At 51.3% G+C, this 21,354-nt stretch overlaps 1 protein-coding gene across 3 annotated transcripts; it reads left to right on the top strand.

Moving 5' to 3' along the window:
* Positions 4,641-14,365, top strand: LOC100522080. 3 transcript variants are annotated; one of them, XM_003127485.4, is made up of 4 exons: positions 4,641-4,941; positions 9,113-9,202; positions 11,023-11,120; positions 14,064-14,365. In XM_003127485.4, the coding sequence occupies exons 2-4, from the start codon at positions 9,133-9,135 to the stop codon at positions 14,244-14,246; spliced, it is 351 nt and encodes a 116-aa protein (XP_003127533.1). In that variant the 5' UTR covers positions 4,641-4,941; positions 9,113-9,132; the 3' UTR covers positions 14,247-14,365. The 3 variants fall into 3 exon arrangements, 2 of the variants coding, with proteins under 2 accessions (XP_003127533.1, XP_013850809.1); XM_013995355.2 differs by lacking the exon at positions 4,641-4,941 and adding an exon at positions 7,531-7,800; XR_002344834.1 differs by lacking the exons at positions 4,641-4,941; positions 9,113-9,202; positions 11,023-11,120 and adding an exon at positions 11,810-12,030.

The raw sequence follows: 21,354 nt of genomic DNA, 5'->3' as shown, positions 1-21,354 counted from the left end.
ACCCCCTGGTCACAGGTCATGGGGCATCCATTCTTCATACGAAGATAAGTTATTGGGATAAGCTTCAGAAACAAACTTAGGCAGTCCCTTTAATGGTTCCACTAAACTTTAACGTGCCATAGCAACAAGGAACCATTCAAGAAGTGAGTCTTAGGCAGTAAACATAAAACTTCAAATACCATTAAAAACACTAGAACTTAATATGCACCGAAACATAATTTTTTCTCTAAAATTACCCTCCTTCCTGACCAGTGTAGCCCAGTCAAGACTAATTGTTTGAGAAATAAGTCTGCTTTCAGTAAGTATGGCCTGATTTTTTTATTTAAGTGTAATTGACCACATTTGATTTTTATAATTGGCTCTGCTGGAACTTATGTATAAAGACTCTCCAATTGAAATGTTCCTGTTGCAGCTCAGTGGGTTAAGAACCTGACATAGTGTCCACGAGGATGTGGGTTCAATTCTTGGCCTCACGCAGTGGGTCCAGGATCCAGCGGTTGCTGCAAGCTGCGGTGTAGATCACAGATGCGACATGCATGTGGTGTTGCCATGGCGGCAGCTCCACTTAGACCCCTAGCCCGGGAACATCCATATGCCACAGGTGTGGCTGTAAAAAGAGAAAGGAAAAGGAAAAAAAGAATCTCAGATTGAATCGATGAGAGGCCTCTTAGTCCAGGAAAGCCACGCAGAGGACTTGGGTGGTTTCGTCTTGTCTCAGGGTCTCCAACATAGCTTGAGATTCTGTGCCTGTCAGGAGGTGCCCTTCCTAATTTACCTGCTCATGTCACCGGGAACTCTGGAGCAAGGTTCCAGGTTATTTTTCCAGGGAGCTGCTGGCTCCATAAAATCCACCTTGGATCTTTAAACTTGTCTGGTCATATCCAATTCTTTGCATGTTCTTAAGTATGACATGCCAGCCAAAGCCATGGTAACAGAGCAAATGTTTCCAATTATGTCCTGTTATGAGGAGACTAGATCCTTGTAGAACGTATGCAAGTGACTCTATTGCCATAAAAATAAGAATAGTAAGAGTTTCCAAATTCTGGAAGCATCAGGGAGAGAGAAAAGATAAATGTTTTGATTCTGCTTACAGAGGTATAACTTACTAAATTGCCACTATAATTAGCTGAAAGGGAAATGTTCCCTCATACCTGGAAAACAAAGATTAAAAACCATATTTCAGACAAAAAGCCTTAAAAAATTAACACCGCATTCATCCACTCACTGAGTCCTATGTAACTAATCCCTTTTGATTTTGATCTTCTGTTAACACAGTGTATGAAGCCTCAGTTTTCCATTAGAATGCTTTCCTCTCTAGAGTTCCTATTGTGGCTCAGCAGGTTAAGGACCTAATGTCTCCATGAGGATGCAGGTTCGATCCCTGGCCTTGCTCAGTGGGTTAAGGATCTGGCGTTGGTGCAAGCTGTGGTGTCAGTTGCAGATGGGGCTCAGATCTAGCGTTGCCATGGCTGTGGCATTGAGGAACTTCCATGTGCTGTGGGTGTGGCCATAAAAAAAAAAAGAAAGAAAGAAAGAAAAAAGAAAAAAAAAGAAATTCTTTCCTTTTTGACTCAGTTCAGTGATATGATTTGAAGTTTATTAGAAAGTTTTTGTCAAAAAGACCTTTCAATGTAAACCAATTAAACATAAAATTCCAAACAGTTTCTCAGCTGCTCCAGCCACACTTCAGTGGCCAGATGTGGGCAGTGGGCACCATACTGGATGGGGCAGATAGAGAGCATGTCCGTGGCCACAGAAGGTTCTGTCTCAGGACTGATTGGGTGTCTTGGGGTATCAGGTTGTCCCACAGTGAAGCCCCCAGGAAGTGAGGGTGTGGGCTCGGTGCTGAGAGGGACGGAATGAGCACAGCCAAAGGGAGCCTCTCACAAGAGAGCCTTGCAGACCCTCTGGGCTCCTCGGGAGGTTCCCTGGGCCTTTGGAGACTCAGGGGTGGCCAGTACCCTGCCCAGGACACCGCCTCTGCCTGGGGCAGATTAACCAATTGGATACTGGTACAGTCAGGTGAATGCGACCCTCTCTGGGCACATTCCACCTGTCAGGTATGTGCTGAGCACTCTGCATGGATGGCCTCACTTACCATCCCCAGAGTCCTGTGAGGCAGGAACTAATACGATCCCAGTTTATAGGTGAGAAGACCGAGGCTCGGGAGGGTTTTACTTTGGTTAAGTTGGATTAAAATCAAGGAAGTGTCGGCCAGTGCAGGGAGTGTGCATTAAATCTACAAATATTGACCTTACTGTCTGTCTGTTTTTTAAAAAATCGCCTTAATATTCGCCCCTTCCCTCAGGTCCAGGAGTCTAGCACTGCTCAGTGAGTTCTGATCTGCAGGTCATATTTGGAATGTGATGGTCCATTAAGTGACTCTTTCATTTATTCCAACACCTTTTACTGGCAGCATAAACAAGGTCAGAATTAGAAGAGCAAACTGACCCAAAGTATTTTCAGTACACATGACAGAGAAAAGGTCGGTATCCTTAACATGTAAAGAAATCTTACAAAGAGATGAGAAAAGACTGATGACCCAATCAAAAATTGGCAAGATAGATGAAAAGATAATTCACCGTAAAGAAATGAACCTGCTTGTGACCCTGTTCTCACCAGAAGTTGGTAAAGATTAAAAAACATGTTCACATGCTGACTCGGCCTCTCCAGATGCATTTAGTTGGAGTTTCACCTGGTACTTTTTGTGGAGGTCAGTTTGGCAATAGCTGCTCATAATTTGAAATGCACATATACTAATTATTTATTTTTATTTTTATTTTTATTTATTTTGGCCCACAGCAGTAACAATGACAGATTGTGGACTCTGACCCACAGCAGTAACAATGCCAGGTCCTTAATCTACTGAGCGACCAGGGAACCCAAAGCAGGCATATACTCTGATGCAACCCTTTCTGTTCTTAAACGTGTGCTGATAAACTTCCAGTTGTGTATAGTGACATATTTGCCAGAAAAGGCATTCCAGTAGTGTCTGTAGAAGCCACCCAAGTGTCCATCCTTAGGAGACTGGGTTAAACACCTTATGGCCAAGTCATCATGCAGGCGAATAGTCTACCACTGTTGAAAAGAAAGAGGCAGGGATTTCCCTGGTGGCTCACTAGTTTAAGGATCCAGCAGTTGTTACTGCTGTGGCTTGGGTTTGATCCCTGGCCCAGGAACTTCCACACGCCAAGGGCGTGGCCAAAAAAAAAAAAAAGAATGAGGCAGTTCTGTATATACTGATACAGCAAGATTTCATTAGTTTAAAAAAAGAGAACAGAAGCAAGGGTGCATATCATAAGATACCATTTGTGTTAAAAAAAAACAGATGGCTAGTGGCAGATAAAATATATTTATTTATATACACATGCATGTGCATGTGTAATTAAACATACATTAAAATATGATTGAGCATGCAAATGAATAAATAAACCTCTATCTCTGAAGGCGCAGATGAGAAATTTTCAACAAATAAATATGTAAGAAATCACTGAACGCTAGCAGGGATTACTCTGAGGTGGGAACTTGGTGGGAACTTGGTGGGGCTGGAAGAAAGGAAGTCAGACTCTTGCCCACGTCTTATTTATTCTGCTGGTGGTTCCAGCAGTCTTGCAGAGACCACTGCTCTCCTGCCTCGGTTTGCCCTTTCTTGAGGGTATTAAACTCGGAATTTCTGCAGGGGTCTTTCTACCTGCACTAATGACCCATTTCCCACCTCCTGTCTCTGGGAGTCGGTTTGATGAAGGTCTGGCCAGTGAGGGGTCAGGGTAGGGACCGCCCTTAACACAGAGTGTCAGGCGAGCGCGTGTTTCTGCAACTGGGTGCCGGTTGCCAAGAGGGTCTCCACTATTCCAAATAGGCCCAGAAGGTTGAGGGGAAGGGGCTGGGGGTTGGATGTAAGCCTTGGTGAATTGGCAGTGAGTGTGAGGCCGTCTGGGAGAGGGAGCGCCATGCGCCTGGAGTCGCCGTGCGTCGGAAGGTTCTGTGGGGCCCAGCCCCCCGCCCCCAGCCCTCAGGACCCCCCACCGTGATCCGGGGCAACCAGGCCCTTCGGCCTCTGCTGCGCAGAAGTATGACCTGCTGCTCTCCCCAGGCAACCCATGCTTCCCTTCTCCTGGAAGACCTGGTCCAGGGCAGGAGGCGCAGGTGGAGGGGGGGGATGGCTCCCCGAGGCCCCCCTGGCAAGCCCCGCGACAGGGACAGGGGTGCAGGGTGGCTGGGGTCAGGGAGGAAGGCCAGGACCAGGACTCCCAATCCGCATACCCTCCTGGCAGTCACATCGGAACCAGCAGCCCAACTTTTCAGACTCGAGGGCACTGTCGGCATCTTTCAACCCGAGTTTCCCCGCGGGCAGGGGAGGGGCCGCGCCCGCGGGCGGCTCCTGGCTCGGCTTCCGGCCCTGCGGGGGTCCCGGCTCACGGTCAGGACCCCCGCGAGACTCGCGGGAGAGAAGCCCTCCGCCCGCCCCCCGGCCCGGCCCGGCCCGGAGCGCCGCGCCGAGCCGGCGCCCGGGTCGGGAGGTGCGCCTCGCGGCCGCCGCTCCGAAGGGGCTGCGCCATCAGGGCGAGTGCGCAGTGCGGGGCGGGGGGCGGCGGGACGCGCGGCGGGGTCGCCGCGGGGAGGGCGGCGGCGCGAGCCCGGCTGTGCGGGTGCGTCCTGGGCGATGGGGCGCGGGAGCGGCTGCCGGAGAGCCCCGGAGACCCAGGGGTGCGCGCGCGCCTGAGCCCCTTGAGCAGCTCGCGTCTCCCCTGAGGGCGGCCAGAGTCCTCAGACCCTCCTGAGCTGCGGGGCGAATCGGGTCCGAGGATCGCTCGGGCCACTGGGAGGAGAGCAGGCTGGCGGGGACCGAGGAGGACTGGGCTATCCGGGTTCGGGGATGGCTGGGTCTGCTTCCAGGGCAGGTGGAAGAGGAGCAGGGTCCTGGTCCCGAGATTTTAGGAGGTAGGAGAGGCAGACCTGGGGATTGTGTAGTTTGATGGAGGGGCAGGAGGGAAGGGGTGCTTCGGGACACCGGAGAAGTCAGTTGGGGATGGGGGCCGGTCCCTGAAGTGGCCGAGGAGCACCGAGGCTCCTGATTTTGGGGGGCGTCCGGAGGCAGTCTGGGGGACGGGGAGGGTCGCGGAGCCCCTCCGGGGGCTTTTGGGGGTGCTGGCGGAGGCTCGCGAGCCGGGCGCTTGGAGAAGGGTTTCCGAGCCTCCAGTGATTTTTCGCGCCGGTGCCTGGCTGCGAGTGGGGGCTGGGAGCATGTGGGGGACCCGCATCTTGGAGGGGCAGGCGCTGGGGGAGGGGCTGGGGGGGACGGAGGGTGGGCTTGGAGGGCCAGCCGGAGGGGATCGGGGTCTGGAGGATGATTTTCCGTTTCAGAACGTCTCTGCAGATGTTTGCGTGTCTTTATGCCCTGCTGCCCAAAATGTTCATTTGAAAATATGTTTCTACAAGTTACTGTGTGCGTGTGTGTGTGTGTGTCTGTGTGTGTCTGCCGGGGTTGTCTGCTGTTTCAAGCTCTGTGAATCTGAATCTGCAGGTTTATGTGTGTGTATCCGTGAGTTGGTCTTGTTTCCAAAAGGCCCTCAAGCTGAGGGGGGGGGGTGTCTCTGATTTTCCAGGAGTGTCTGTGACTGCAGTGTGTGTGTGTGCATGTGTGTGTGTGCGTGTGCGTGTGCGTGTGTGCGCGTGTGTGTGCATGCCTGGGTGTTGCCGAGCTTGTAGGTGAATTTCTGCATGTCTGTCTGTCTGTCTGATCTGATAGTAGGTGTCAGGCTTTTCAAGCAGACCTACAAGGCTGAGGGAGTGAGTCTGAGATTTAAAGTAAGCCCTTGGGAGTAGGAGTCAGGGGAGACCAAGAGGGGAGCCCCAGTGGGCATCTGAGAGGGGGAACCTCTGGGGGGGTGGCCCCGGGTGAGGCTGGGGGTGGACCCTGGGGTGTCAGGCCGAGGTGGCCTGGGGGTCTGGGAGGGGGCCCTTTGAGATTTAAGCCTGCAGATGTGTGTGTGCTGAGTGGGTGTGGGTCTGGGCGTGCCTAGTATTTGAAGCTGTGTGTCTGCACATTTGTGTGCGTGTGTGAGCGTGTGTGTTCGTGCGTGCGTGTGTGTGAACATGCCCGAGTGTTGCTGAACATGTGGGTGTGTTGCTGCCCATTTGTGTGTGTGTGTGAGGATCTACAAGTGGGTCTTAATTTGAACAAGTGGGACTCTGAAGCCAGAGGGGTGTCTCTGAGTGTTGGAAGGGGTCCCCCTGCGTGGAGGGGTGTGCTTGTGAGTCCTGGGCAGGAGGTCAGTGGCGGGAGGGGGCGTCATTGTGTGTGTGACGATTGTGTAGGACCCACCTGTCCCCCACCCGCCCCTGAGGGGTCCCCAGGCTCCTGTGTCTCTGCAGCATGATCTCCGGTGCCTTTCCCTGGGAGGCCCAGCCTGGACAGTGGGGGAGGGCTGCTGGGAGAGGGGACGGATTCTGAGCCCCGCAGGAACCCCTGAGTGATGGGGGCCAGTGGTGAGGGGAGGCTGGGGGCCTTCCTGGAGGAAGAGGCCCCCTTCCCTCCCCCATCATGAGATGGCAGCCAACACGCTGATGCCTGAGCTGGTATCAGAGGTTGTTTTAACACCTGATTTGTGTTGAGAGTGGGGAGGGTGGGATTGTGCGTGTTGCTGGGGGATGCAGTGCCGTTCATTCCTGAGTTTGTCCACAGCGGCCCGGGGGGCATCTCCAGAGCCAGCCCTGCGCGGGTGCCTGGGATTAGCAGGGAGCCCGCCCCTGCCCAGGGCCCCAGACAGAATCCGGGTGGGGAGGTCGGTCCTGCGGCTGCAGCTCTGAAGGGTCCCCGCTGTCAGCTTGGGATGGCGCTGCGGGGTCAGCCCCGAGGGCACGTTCAGGGCCTTGGGACGCAGGAGCTGCTGTCTGGGAGCCCCCAAGCCCCCATCCTGCGCACGTGGTGAGGCCCTTAAGAGTGCGACTCTCCCCCGAGGGCGAAGAGAATCTGCAGCTCTGAGCCACGGGGCAGCTCTGGGTCTGAGGATTTCTGGGGCCACTGGGCGGAACAAAGACTGGCGGGGACAGAGGAGGCTAGGGCATCCCGAGCCCGAGTTAGGGGAACTCCCTCCAGAACAGGTGGAGGAGGAGCCTGGGTCTTGGTCCCAAGGATTTAGGGGTGGCAGGGACAGCCCTGGGGACTGCGGAGTCTGATGGAGGAGGCGGGAGGCGAGTGGGAGTCTCACACCTGAGAGGTCGGTTGAGGCTCACGGGATCAGGTACAGAACTGGCCAAAGAGAACACAGGAAAGTCATTTTGGAGACGTCCAGCCGGAAGTTCGAAGGGCAGTTTGGGGTGGGGAGCCTTTCAGAGGGGTTGGAGGTCTGCCGAGGCTGCGCAGGAAGGAGATTGGAAGGGGGCTTTTGAGCCTCCAGTGAGTCTGTGGGCTCTTGTCTGGCTGGGGCCAGGCCAGGCCCTGGAAGCCTCACGGGGAAGGGGGGGGTCATCTTAGGAGGGGCAGCTTCTCCGTGATGAGAATGGGGGAGACCGGGGTGGGCTCTCAGGGTCAGCCCCAGGGAGAAATCGTGTTGGAGAGAATGACCTGTGTTTTCGCTTGTGGGTCTGCAGGTGTGTGTGTGTGCCCTGCGTGTGTGCCCACGCGCGTGTGTATTTGCTGGTGGGCCTGAGGTTTTTTGTTTTTTTTTTTTTGTTTTTTTTTTCCAAGTAGGCCTGTGGGCTAAAAGGTGTCTCAAAGGTTTTGGAAGAATGACATGGAGAATCGGAGGGTGCAGGAGTCTCCGAGGGGGTCACTGCCTTCCTGCAGGGTCCCTGCAGGTCTGTGGTCCTGTGGGACCAGCCCCCGTTCCCCAGCCACACTTGAAACAGGCAACTTGCCTCAGCTGCTCGGGAGCCTGAAGCTCTGTGACCTGGGGATCTTCTTCTTCCAAAATTGTCTTCCCTGGCAGACCTGGCCCAGAGCCAGGGCCAGGAATGGTGGGGGAGGGACACTGGGGGAGCTCAGGGGTCAGAGGCCGGCTTGGAAGGTCCAGTGAAGCAGGGAAGGTCGGTGTGGGAGACGAGGTGGGGGACGAGGCCTCCTGATGCTCCACCAATAATAATAAAATCAGAATCGACATATAAAAGGTCTGACTCTGTGTCAGACCATGTTTTAGGTCCTTGACCTGAACTTCATCTTATCTAATCCTCATGTTTAATCATTTATTGCCTCCTTCTTATGGTGGGGAAATCCGACAGCTCAAGAAGTTAAGTAACCCCTGAATTGGAGGTTGCAGGTAAAATACAGGATGCTTACTTAAATGTGAATTTTAGATAAACCGTGAATTACCTGTTAGTGTAAGTGTATCCAAAACATTTCATGCGACCTGCCTATACTTAAACGCAATTTGCTCAAATAAATAAAAAAAGATTTTTTTATGTAGATTGTCCCATGAAGTGTTTGGACATACTTAAACTAAAAAATTATTTGTACATCTGAAATTGAAATTTCCATTTGCTGTGTATTTACTGTATGATGATGTTGAATTTGGCAAACTTGACCCCTGAGACCTCTCAGCCACTGACTGTCAGGCAGGAATCTCCCCCAATCCGCCCCCCAACACACACACGGGCCAAGTCCTGCCCGGGGTGAACCTGGGGAGGAGGCAGGGTCCCAGGACCCCACAGCTGAGCCTGCTGCCAAGCACCTCCTGCAGGGCCCGCCCCTCCCCAGGGGCTGTGGGGAGGGGTCCACCGAGCAGCCCCCTCCCCTTCCCAGCAGCCCTGAGAGGCAGTCACTGAGCCTCCTGGACCAGAAGGGGGCCCAGGCCAGGCAAGGGCGGTGCTGGTCTGAACCACGTGGCCAAGCTGCCCCGGAGCCTTAGGACAGGGCTGGCATGCGGCCCTGGCAGTGCCGGCCAGGAGGGCACTTACTGAGTGCCTGCTGTATGCCAGACACCAGAGGCCCTCTGATACCCGGTCGGCTGAGCTGCCCCTTCAGGGACCCGACGCTTGCCCTTGGATGGGGGGACCGGAGGACTTGGGGGCCATAGCTGCCCGTGTCCACCCCCATGTGAGGGCAGGGCTGGGTCACCCCCGGCCATCTGGCTGCACAGCCCAAGCACTCCCTGCTCTGGTCTCCTGCCCACAGGGGGTGCCTGTGGCATCACGATGCTGCCTCTCAGCACCATCCGGAGCCAGGAACCGGAGGAGGTGAGGACCAAGCCGCCGGAGAGAAGAGGTGAGAACCCATGGGGTGGAAAAGGGAGTGGGTGTGAGTGAGGGGGGCTCTAGGACTCAGCTGGGGGGAGGAAAGGGGTGACCCTGCAGCCTGGCCCCAGCCCCAGCTTCTCCCACTGGCTCCTCCCAGGGAGGGAGGGCCCTGGGGGCACTAAGTCATTCTATCCGATATATGGTGGTTCAACATCCAAACCAGCCCATGGATGTTGTGTGTTTTTCCATGTATTTCATCACAACTGTGGCTGCCTGTAAAAACTGCAAAAACAGATACAGGCTAATACTTACCCTTAGCAGAGGGAGCTACTTCCCAGCTTCTTGCCCGGTCTTCCAGAATGTTCTGTGCTCACTGAGCCAGACAAGAATGTGTGTGCATCTGTAACTGTGTGTCTATGTCTGATTGCTGTGGGTACTACGGATGCCGCTTTCCTTTCCCCTGTCGTCTTGTTTCATTTATTCTGATATGATCTGGCACTGGCTATGTTCCGGTCACAGTCCCAGTGCTTTCCAAGCAGCCAGACACTCAGGCTTCATGACAACCCTGGGAGGTGGGAACGGTAATCTCTGCCTTTTGCAGGTGGGAAAGCTCAGGGGGTGACACATGTGAATAATTAGCTCATGCTGGGGTTTGAACCCTGGCCATCTGGCTTTGGGGTCTTTGACCTAAGTTGCTCTGCACACCGTCCATCTCCAGGGACCCTTCCCCACAAGATGCCAGGTTTATTTTCTGGCTGCCTAGTATTCCCTGGTCTGTCTATACTACACCCCAATTCATTTAACCAGGTTCCCGAAGGTGGGTGTTGGGAGTTATTCCCAGTCTTTGAGGATGACAGTAAAGGCAAGTAGAAATAGGATTATGGTTGGGTCATATTGCACTCTGGGGAGTATATCCAGGGAATGTTTAAAAGGGGGAATGGCTGCATGGGGGTGGTGGTGGTGCATTTGCAGTTTGGAGAGTTTGGTTGAATGGTCTTTCCTAGAGAGACCAAATTTCATTTCCTGCAACCGTGTCGGAGTTTGTAAGAATATGTCAAGATTTGTTGGCAGTTTTGAAATACGAGGAAATTTCACTCAGAGTGGAGACATCTGTCTTCTTGGGAAAACTGGGCTATTTCCCGGAGAGGCATCCCCTGCAGTCCCTATCAGCTGCAGATCAGCTGTCCCTCCTGTTGAGCACAGGGGACCCCGTTGTCTCCACATATTCCCTGTCTGTTCCCTGTGGACCTGACACCATTTCAGGCTGGTCTGCAGGCCCTGCTGTGCAACCTCCAGCAAGTGTCCTAACCTCTCTGAGCTGCAGTTTCCTCACCTCTAAAGTGGGATGATGATGGTAGGCATCTCAGAGAGACATTGTGCACAACCAAATAAGCTGCTCACATTTAAAAATCTCAAAAGAGGAGGTCCCGTCATGGCGCAGTGGTTAACGAATCCGACTAGGAACGATGAGGTTGCAGGTTCGATCCCTGGCCTTGCTCCGTAGGTTAAGGCTCCGGTGTTGCTGTGAGCTGTGGTGTAGGTAGCAGATGCGGCTCGGATCCCATGTTGCTGTGGCTGTGACATAGGCTGGTGGCTACAGCTCCGATTCGACCCCTAACTTGGGAACCTCCATATGCCGCAGGAGCGGCCCTAGAAAAGGCAAAAAGACAAAAAACAAACAAGCAAACAAACAAACAAAAAAACTCAAAGGAGTGCCTGGAACATGGCAAGTACTCTACACATACTAGCTCTTGTCCAAGTATTTTTCACGATAAACACTTTATTACGGCGGAGTTTCTCAAGCCTCACAGGGCAAGACGGTCTCATGACTCTTTCCTCTTCCCTCAGCGCTGCCTTCTGAGAAACCTAAGGTTCGTCGTCGCCCAAGGAAGTCCTCCAGGAAGAAGGCGAGAATGTCAGCCAGACGGGTGCCGGTTTGTCCCCTGGTGAGCCTGCTTCTTACCTCCCTTCCACCAGAGGCCCCTGGGCTCTGAATAGTCAGGCACAGGCACCACCTTCTCTGCCCAGCGTGGATCCTTTGCGGGCTGGTTGCTCCTTTGTCTGCCCCACGCCCCGGATGTGGTCCCATTCTCTGGGGGATGGTTTCCTCAAGGATGCTGCCCTCTTTCCTGCCTCCTCTTTCCTAACTCCAGCCTCTGCTCCAATGTCACCTCCTCCACGAAGCCTCCACCTGGACACTTCCTATCCATCAGGGGCTAATGCCTGGCCTTGCTGAATTTCTTCTGCATTACTAATGCTACCTGAGAGCGTATTTTCTATCTATTGTCCATCTTCTGTCTCCCCTACTAGAGTAGTTCTGTGAGTGCAGGACCCTCCTTGGTTGCTCAGTGACAGATCCCTCCAGCATAGACCAGATATAAGGAGGGGTAGGCATTGTATACACGCGGGCTGAAGAAATGAAGGAATGAATTAGAGAGTGGTCCCTGCCGAGGCAGGCAGCTCTGGCTTTGCCCACCCGAGTGCATTCCTCCTTCTGCTAACACCCTTGTTCTATCCTGGAAACACCTGCGTCCACGTACTTGGGATGAATCTGATCCCAGCCTCAAACCAGCTCCAGGTGTAACCTGACCAATCAGAGCAGGCAATGCCCCCGGCTTCACTGTGATTGGTTCGGGGCTGAGCATGTGACTCGGCCTTGGCCATGAGGCGTCTGATCCATCTCTGGGGTTCCCGGCAGGCAGGAGGGGAGACGCGAGGGGCTGTGAAGGGACCAGGGAGGTGGAGGGCAGAGTCCGGGGAGGCGCGGGGTTCGGGTTCTGGGAAGAACGCCTTTCCCATTAGTGCCTGCCGCAGTGCCAGGAAGGACTCAAAAAAATCTTCTCATTAGAAAAGAAGGTAAGAGTCTCTGATTTTGCAAAAACAGTAGAAAGATAAACACATTCACCGATTGTTAAGCCTTTTCTCTGTCCAGGTTTCCTCTCATTATGTATGTCTGTATGGACTTAGACATTCTCTTTCACAAGTGTGGGAGGGTGGTAACCTTCCTGCATTTAATCCCAATACACACGTTCATCTCCTCACTGCCCTCATGCCAGATTTGCGAATTTGCTACCTATGGTCTGTTTGCTGTTCATTTTCCTCCGACACAAGATCCCCTCTAGGGCCGGGTGTGGTGCTTTGTAATGTGCCTTTAGTTCTCTTTAAGCTGGAAAATCTCCTCAGGCTTCCTTTGCCTCTTATGGCACTGACAATTTTGAAGTCCAGAGTCACACCTTGCTCCATATTCGTGGTTTATTGTTTTTTTTTTTAATTGTTGTTGTTTGTTTTTCTTTTTTTCTTTTTTGCCCTTTCCCCATTAATGAGATTCAGGTAAGCAATGATCTCTGGAACACCAGCTTGGTTATGGCATGTCTTCCTCAGGACATCACATCCCAGTACACAGCAGGCCCATCTCTCATCATCAGGGATACGAATTTCGATCCACTTGGCCAGGATGCTTGTCCCATTTCTCCACTGAATACTTTCTGATTTGTTATTTCTACATGTAACTAATCAATGAGAACTCATGGAGAGATATTTGTAGATGAACCAAGTAATGTAGAAACACAGAGCATTCTGATGGGCCCATTTCCGCCCTTGTGCCCATGACTGAACCCATCATCCGCTGAGGCGTGGAAACCCCTAAATCTGTCAGCCTGGGTCACGTGGCCATGGAGTGTGTGGGGTAGAAGGTCCTTACCTTCTCCCAACCACAAGAACAGAAGCACAGGATCAGGTAGTGGTTCTCAACCAGAGGTAGTTTACCTCCCAGGGGACACCTCCAACATCTGGGATCATTTCTGCTTGTCACGTCTGAAGAGGTGATGCTCTGGTACCTTGTGGGCAGAGGCCAGGCATGGTATTCAACACCCTGCAATGCAAGCCCCCTCCCCCCACTGCAAGAAGCATCTGGTCCCACATGCTCACTACCGTGGAGTCTGAGGAACCCAGGAATAGGGGAAGATTGGTTCTGACGTGGTGAGGGCACTGAGCAGTGACAAAACCCTCCTGTCCACCCTAAGCCTCCAGCTGTGAGTGCCAGGCTAGTGAAGCTAAGGGCACACCTTAGCTTCCTCTGTGCCTCAGTTTGCTCACCTGTGAAATAGAGCAGTAAGAACACCCTTCCTGGGAATTACCATGAGGATAAAGTGAGCTCACATTTATACTTCCTTACAGTGGGGCCTGGAATATAAGCATTTGTCAGGTAAATGGTGGGAGATGTCCGTCCCTGGGGAAGGGTCCATCCTCACTCCTAATCCTGACTCCCTGACACCCCATCTCTCCATTGTCATGAGTGGGCATGTTCGTGGGGCTCCCCACCTCCTTGTCCTTGTCTGGAAGATGGAGAAGTAACGACAGAGGCCACTTCATGAGAATTAAAGGGGACCTGCCACGTCATTCACGCAGAAGACTAAGCACCAGATAACCGGGAGGTAGAAGGGTCCTCCTAGACACCACGACAGCTCCGTGTCGCTTACCAAGTGCCAGTACCATGGGAGAGGCTTTATCTTGGAAGGAAGTATTTAATTTTTTAGGAAAGCAGATGGTTTTAAGAAACTAGCAAAACCAAAGTTGTCACAGCTCCCGGGTTTTCAGCTCTCACTAAGCGGCAAACATTGTTTCAGCTCCATTTCTTGGGTCCCCCTGTCCAGTCCTCATGCTCCCCTCTGCGGGAGCAGTTCCTGATATTTCATGATACAGGAGTGTACACTGAGGCAGAAGCCAGGTCTCCTGCCCCAGGATCCCCAGCTGTACGTGGCCCCTTCGGAGGGACTCAGCCCCAGGTGGGCTGACCCTGATTCCATAGGCTCAGCCCCCACACCTGGGGATCGTGGGCTCCGCAGGGGAGTAAGACTCTCTTCCTTTTTCTCTGTTCTCTCCCCTTCCAGCCAAGTGTTTGCTTCACCTTTTACTTGGAAACGGATGACTCTGACTCTGAACCGAAGTCTTCTCCTGAAACTCCGAAACCTAGCACAAGATGCGCCTCCCCTCCGAAGGCTGCTGCAGAGTACCAGGAAATCCAGGCGTGGGAATGTCCCCTGTGCTGCCTCAGCATTTTCTGCCTTTCCTAAGTCTCATGACCCTCCACTTCCCACTGCTCTTGAATGGGCACCCCCAAACCATGCATGCTGGGCTCCTGTGATGTAAACCCCCAAATACAGCTGCTTAAATAAACGGAAGTAGATGTCTCTCTGGTGGTGGTGGTGGTCTGTGTGTAAAACCCCCAGGGCCCAGGGGTTGCCATCCTGTGGAGCTGGGCAACCTGGGTCCTCGGGTTCTGGTGCTCTGTGCCATGTGTCTGGGGAGGGCTCACCCCCACATCCAGTCCACTTCCTGGGTCATGGGCAGGAGGGGAGGAGGGAAGGGGAAGACACACTTGAGTCCTTCAAAGGGCAACTCCTGCAAGATGCCCACATCACTTTTCCTCTACCCTCATTGGCTAGAACACAGTCACATGACCACATCTAGCTGCAAGAGATGCTGGGAAGTGTAGTCCTTAGCTGGGCAATCATGTGCTCACCTAACAGCTTCTGTTGTTACAGCAAAGGAGACTGGATATTGTGTCCACCATCGACCTGGTCTGTTATGTTAACTCACCCCAAGCACCAGGCTGTGATGACTACATGCGAGAATAAGTTGACTCTTCAGTTTGGTATCTGTCTCCCATTGAGTAGGATTCCCTCCATATTTACACGATTAATTAGAATAACGAACATTTCTTTAGCAGGGACCACGTGGTAGGCACTGAACTAATTTCTTTACCCCTTTTGAGCCACTTCATCCTCACAACCATGGGATGGGTTCTTATTATATTTTTCTGAGCTGAGAGAACAGAGGCACAGAGAGCTCATGTCACTTACTTCAGGTCACACAGATCCTAAGTAGCCAAGCCAAGGTCCAAACCCAGGCAGGCCGGCTCCAGAGTCTGTGCCCTGAACCATCCTGGTCTCTCCCTCACAGATGGGGACCTGGGAGGTTCCCAGATGGCCTTACACCTGTGTGAGCCTCTTCCAGCCCTCAGAGCATCCACTCACTCACCTCCTTGGATAGCGCATACATACTTGGCATGTGCTTGTAGCTTTATCTTTACCCAAGTAATACCACTTAACAGCAACAGGATCCACAGGACTGGTGAACTGTTGCCAAAGTGCATAACAAGAGAGCTCTGAGTCCGTTTTACTGGGGACTGACGGAGGTGTATAGCCCAGGAGGCAGCCTTTCAGAGAGCTCTGAGGACCTGCTCACAACAGGTGCGGAGGTCAGTTTCTATGTGATTTTGGAGAAGGAGGTCCATGCAGTGCATGTGCATCTTGGCAGAAGGTCATTGTTAGTCAACAGGCAGTGACATCTAAGTCAATGATGTGATCACTTTTCTTTTTTTTTTTTTGTCTTTTTGTCTTTTGTTGTTGTTGTTGCTATTTCTTGGGCCGCTCCCGCGGCATATGGAGGTTCCCAGGCTAGGGGTTGAATCGGAGCTGTAGCCACCGGCCTACGCCACAGCCACAGCAACACCAGATCCAAGCCACGTCTGCAACCTACACCACGGCTCATGGCAACACCGGATCTTTAACTCACTGAGCAAGGCCAGGGATTGAACCTGCAAACTCGTGGTTCCTGGTTGGATTTGCTTCCACTGCACATGACGGGAACTCCCAGAGGAAATTTTTGATCGGCTGTGTGAGGGGATCCCAAACAGTAATATGAATAGTGGCTCCCAAATCAAAGACACCACAGAAAAGAAAAGTACGAGCCGACATCTCTGATTAATGCAGGTGTAAAAATCCTCAACAAAATGTTAGGGAATTGAATTTGACAATATATAAAAAGAATTGTAACCAAGGATCAAGTGGGATTTAATTAAAGGATTCGAAGACGGTTTAATATCTGCAAATCAATCAGTGTGCTCTACAACATTAACAAAAGGAAGGATAAAAATCTCATTATCTCCATATACACAGAAAATGCATTTGACAAAGTTCAACATCCATTCATGATAAAATCTGTGATGAAAGTGGGTTTAGAGGGAACATATCTCAACTGAAGAAAGGATATCTATGACAAACCCAAAGCTAACTCATACTCTACAGGGAAAGGTGAGAATATTTCCTGTAAATTTGGGAAAAGGCAAAGATGCCCCTCTCGCCACTGCTATTTAATATAGTTTTAGAATTCCTGCCATAGCAGTCAGGTAAGAGAAGAAAATAATAGGCATCTAAATTGGAAGGGAAGCATTAAAGCTGTCACCTTTTGCAGATGACATGATACTATGTACAGAAATCCCTAAAGTCTTCACCCCAAAATATTATTAAAACCAATTCAGTGAAGTTGAAGATTACAGATGAAAATACAGAAATCTGCTGCTTTTCTATACAATAGTAATGATCTATCACAAAGAGAAAGCAAAAAAGTTGGAGTTCCTGTCCTGGCACAGCAGAAACGAAACCGACTAGGAACCATGAGGTTGCAGGTTTGATCCCTGGTAAAGGATATGGCGTTGCCGTGAGCTGTGGTGTAGGTTGCAGATGTGGCTCAGATCCCACACTGCTGTGGTGGCTGTGGGGTAGGCTGGCAGCTGTAGCTCCAATTTGACCCCTAGCCTGGGAACCTCCATATGCCATGGGTGTGGCCCTAAAAAGGAAAAAATAAAATAAAATAAAATAAAAAAGAGAGAGAGAGAAAGCAAAAAAGTAATCCTGTTTAAAATGACATCAACAAGAATAAGACACCTAGGAATAAACTTAACCAAGGAAGTGAAAGAACTATAATTTGAAAACTGCAAAACACTGATAAAGGAAATTAAAAATAATACAGGAGTTCCCGTCATGGCTCAGTGGTTAGCGAATCCGACTAGGAACCATGAGGTTGAGGGTTCGATCCCTGGCCTTGCTCAGCGGGTTAAGGATCCGGCGTTGTTGTGAGCTGTGGTGTAGGTTGCAGACGCGGCTCGGATCTCGCGTTGCTGTGGCTGTGGTGTAGGCCGGCGGCTACAGCTCTGATTCAACCCCTAGCCTGGGAACCTCCATATGCCGCGGGGGTGGCCCAAGAAAAGGCAAAAAGACAAAAAAAAAAAAAAAAAAAAAAAAGAAAAGAAAAGAATACAATGATATGGGATGATACCTCGTGTTCCTCACTGGAAATACTAATGGTGCTAAATGCCCGTGATGGACAAAGCAAGCTCGAGATTCAACGCGATCCCTCTCAGCATACCCATGGCATTTCCACAGCACTACAGCAACCCTGAAATTCACACACAAACACAAAATATCTTGAATTGTCTAAGGAATATCGAGGAAAAGAACAAAGCTAGAGGTATCACAGTCCCTGACATTAGACGCCACTACAATGGTACAATAGTCAAAGCAATATAGGACTAGCACAAAAACACACACCTCAATCAATGAAAGAGAATAGAGATCCCAGCGACAAACCCACGCATTTATACTCCATTAATCCACAACAAAAGAGGCAAAAAGCCAGTTTCTTCAATAAGTGGTGATGCGAAAATTAGACAGCTACATTTGAAAGAATGAAATTAAACATTTTATCACACCGTATACAAAAATAAACTTGAAATGGATTGAAGTCCTAAATGTAAGACCTTAAAGCATAAAACTCATAGAAGAGAAGTAGAGCCTTACTTGGCATAAATCACAGCAGTATGTTTTTGGATCTGTTTCCTAAGGCAAAGGAGACAAAAGCAAAAGTTAAAAAATGGGACCTTGTTAAACTTTAGAGATTTTGCACAGCAAACGAAACCATCAGCAAAATGGACAACCTACTGAACAGAAGAAAATGTAACGTACACAGAAACATACAGTTAAACACAACAGCAGATCCCATAGTTTTATTTTCAAATTTAGTTATGTGTCAGGTATTGCAATGTAACACTCACTACTTTACAATTAGCATTTGCAATATGTTACATTTCCTAGCTTGGGTTTAAAAAGGACTCATTTCCCTTTTCCCCTCTCACTCTCCAGAACTGGAGATGGTTTAGATAAGAGCAAGGTAAGAATTCCTGAGAGAGCTGGTAAAACATTTATATCTCAAAAACATGGTTTGAGAAATGCAAGTTCTTCCCAGAAGGACTTGTGCCTTCAGGGCTAGAATTCTGAAAGAGTATTCTACCAAGCCAGTTTCCTCTGTCTGGCTATGCAAAACCAATTTTGAAATGTCAACAGAGCCCCATCTTGGCTATTTTCAGGGGTGAGAATTCCTTCGATTCCCAATTAAGTGTGTGCTTTTAGGTACAAGCTCTGATACGGCATGTGAACCTGGCTGGGTCTTCGTTGGAGGCTGGCTTTCCGATGCCCCCTCATTTAGGAAATATGTTAAGTCAGTCTCCTGCCTCATCACCCTGTTAAGACAGATCCCTGTCTTTCAACCATGCTCCCTCAGTAACTTTCGGCTGAGGGAACACCTTTCCCCCGACGTCCTTCCACCTACCTGCCCTAAAATCTTTCAGCGGAGAGACATCATCCTTCTTTTACCTGGGGAGATAGGTGCCTATTACATGCCACCAATGAAACTCAGAACCACTAGCCAATATTTGGGAGATCTGAGACCATGGATAGACTCCCCCAAATGCGTCCGGATTCACACGGGAGGTGGACCGTCACAAGAGGCCACTGCTGGTGCCAAGCCTCTGGATCTTCGTAGAGGTCAGGGGGAAGAAAGTGGGTTCTAGGTCCCTTCCTGGTTGCCAAACCTGGACTGAGCTGGGGGGGCTTCCTGAGGCCTGCTGCCCGGGAGACAGCACCTCAGAGAGTTAGGAAGAGGTGCTCCACAAAAGTAGAGAGGGAGCCCAATTTCCACGTGATTTTGGGCAACAGGAGGTGAAAGCAGCACCACCACGTTGAGCCTGTGGCTTTGCACGTGCTCCAGGGGCAGCTTGGGGTGGAGACAGACCCAGTCCCCTTGGATGGATTTCATGCCCTCCAGAGCATTTTTCTGCAGCTTTGGGCAGCCTGGGGTGGCCCCCAGATAGACTGGGGTGAAGGTAAATAGCACACAGGTGAAGATCTCCAAGGATCTAGTGCGGTTTTAAGATGGAGCCAATGTTGACTCTGTGTCTGAATTCCTCCTGAAAATTATCTCAGGAGTAGGGCTGGGGACTCTGGGGGGGGGGGGGGGACACATGTGGCAGGGTCTTCCTCTTGCCCGTGAGATATTTCTGCACAGGAAGGAGGGGGTTGGTGGTGGGGTTTCTTCTAGTACAAATGAGAATGTTTCTGTATGTATTCATCAGATTCCTTTTGCTTGCAAGTAACAGGAGCCCAAGTCACACTAGCTTAAGTGAAACCAACAGCAACAAAAGGCATTTATTGACTCATGCACCTGAGGTTCTTTGCTTGATGTTCTCTTTAACTTTAGAGGTTGGACTGGAGAACTCGTTGCAGTAAGACTCCATTGCCTCTCCGTCATCCCCTGGTCTTCCCTGCATAGTTTCCCTTGTTTTCCATTCTTGGACGGAAGCATTGTCCATGATGGGGCAAAACCAGCAACCAGGTGTCCCAGCATCACAACCCTAGGGGAAAAAGATTTTTTTTTTCCCTGCCACAGCTTCTGAATCAATCCCAGTGAAGGATCCCCATGAGGCTGTTATAATCTGCAGGATTGGAAGATACACTTCTCTTTAAAAAAAAAAATATTTGCAGTGTGTGTCACTTTTGTAGTTTTTTGAAGCAGAATTTAACCAGGAAGATCAAGCAATCCCTGTGGCGGACAGGGGAGAAGGGTTAGAAACGTAAAGACCACTTAGAGGCTGATGGGGTCACCAAAGCAAGAAGTAACAGCATCCAGGAGCAGACTGGGACAGCAGGAGGGACAGAAGTGGGTGGCTTCAGGATGCATATATAGAAGGCTAAGCTGAGGCTTAGCTCGGGGTGGGATGTGGAAGACTGAGGAGAGGCAGGTGTCTTGGATGTTTCCATGGATTCTGGTTTGAGCCACTGGTCCCAAGGTGGGGATGATTTGGGAGGGGAGAAGCGGATGATAAAGGTTCATTTCGGACCTGTTGTTACACTCAAGTGAGACAAGGCAAGAGAGGAGAGGGCACATTCAATCTACAAATGTATAACTGACGTCTGTAGCCATCTGCCTTCACAAATTGCCTTCAAACTCACCCATTCCCTCATGTCCAGGAATGCTGCACCTCCCAGGGATGTATTTCGGTGGGTGGATTTCTGCATGTCTGTCTGATCTGATAGTAGGTGTCAGGCTTTTCAAGCAGACCTACAAGGCTGAGGGAGTGAGTCTGAGATTTAAAGTAAGCCCTTGGGAGTAGGAGTCAGGGGAGACCAAGAGGGGAGCCCCAGTGGGCATCTGAGAGGGGGAACCTCTGGGGGGGTGGCCCCGGGTGAGGCTGGGGGTGGACCCTGGGGTGTCAGGCCGAGGTGGCCTGGGGGTCTGGGAGGGGGCCCTTTGAGAGTTAAGCCTGCAGATGTGTGTGTCCTGAGTGGGTGTGGGTCTGGGCGTGCCTAGTATTTGAAGCTGTGTGTCTGCACATTTGTGTGCGTGTGTGAGCGTGTGTGTTCGTGCGTGCGTGTGTGTGAACATGCCCAAGTGTTGCTGAACATGTGGGTGTGTTGCTGCCCATTTGTGTGTGTGTGTGAGGATCTACAAGTGGGTCTTAAATTGAACAAGTAGGGCTCTGAGTGGTGTCTCTGAGTGTTGGAAGGGGTCCCCCTGCGTGGAGGGGTGTGCTTGTGAGTCCTGGGCAAGAGGTCATGCCCTGGGAGGGAGGGCCGCTGGGGGAGGGCACCGATTCTGAGACCCCCTATGAACCCCGCAGTGACAGGGACAGTGCCTGGTGGAAGAGGTGTCTGTCTTTATTGAATAATAACCCTCCCCTCCAAACAAAATTAAAGCCAAACACTGCCGCCTGTGCTGGTGTCAGAGGCTGTTTTACACACCTGACCTGTGTTGGGGGTGTGGGTGGGGGTGGGGTGGGGTGGCGTGGGTTTGTGCCTGTCGTTGAGCGACTCAGCCACTTTCTATCGCGCGAGTTCGGCCACGGCTTCCCGGGGCATCTCTGGCGCCAGCCCTGCGCGGACACCAAGGACAGGCACTGAGCGAGCCCGCCTGCTCGTGCCCGGGGGCCCAGACAGAACCCGGGTCCGGAGGTCAGTCCTGAATGGAAGATTCGGAAGGGTCCCTGCTATCATGGCCCGAGCAGTG

This window comes from Sus scrofa, chromosome 6, assembly GCF_000003025.6.
Source record: "Sus scrofa isolate TJ Tabasco breed Duroc chromosome 6, Sscrofa11.1, whole genome shotgun sequence".
NCBI classification, from domain to species: domain Eukaryota; kingdom Metazoa; phylum Chordata; class Mammalia; order Artiodactyla; family Suidae; genus Sus; species Sus scrofa.
The sequence above is the reverse complement of the archived record's forward strand: the minus strand, read 5'-3'. Positions and strand labels throughout refer to the sequence as shown.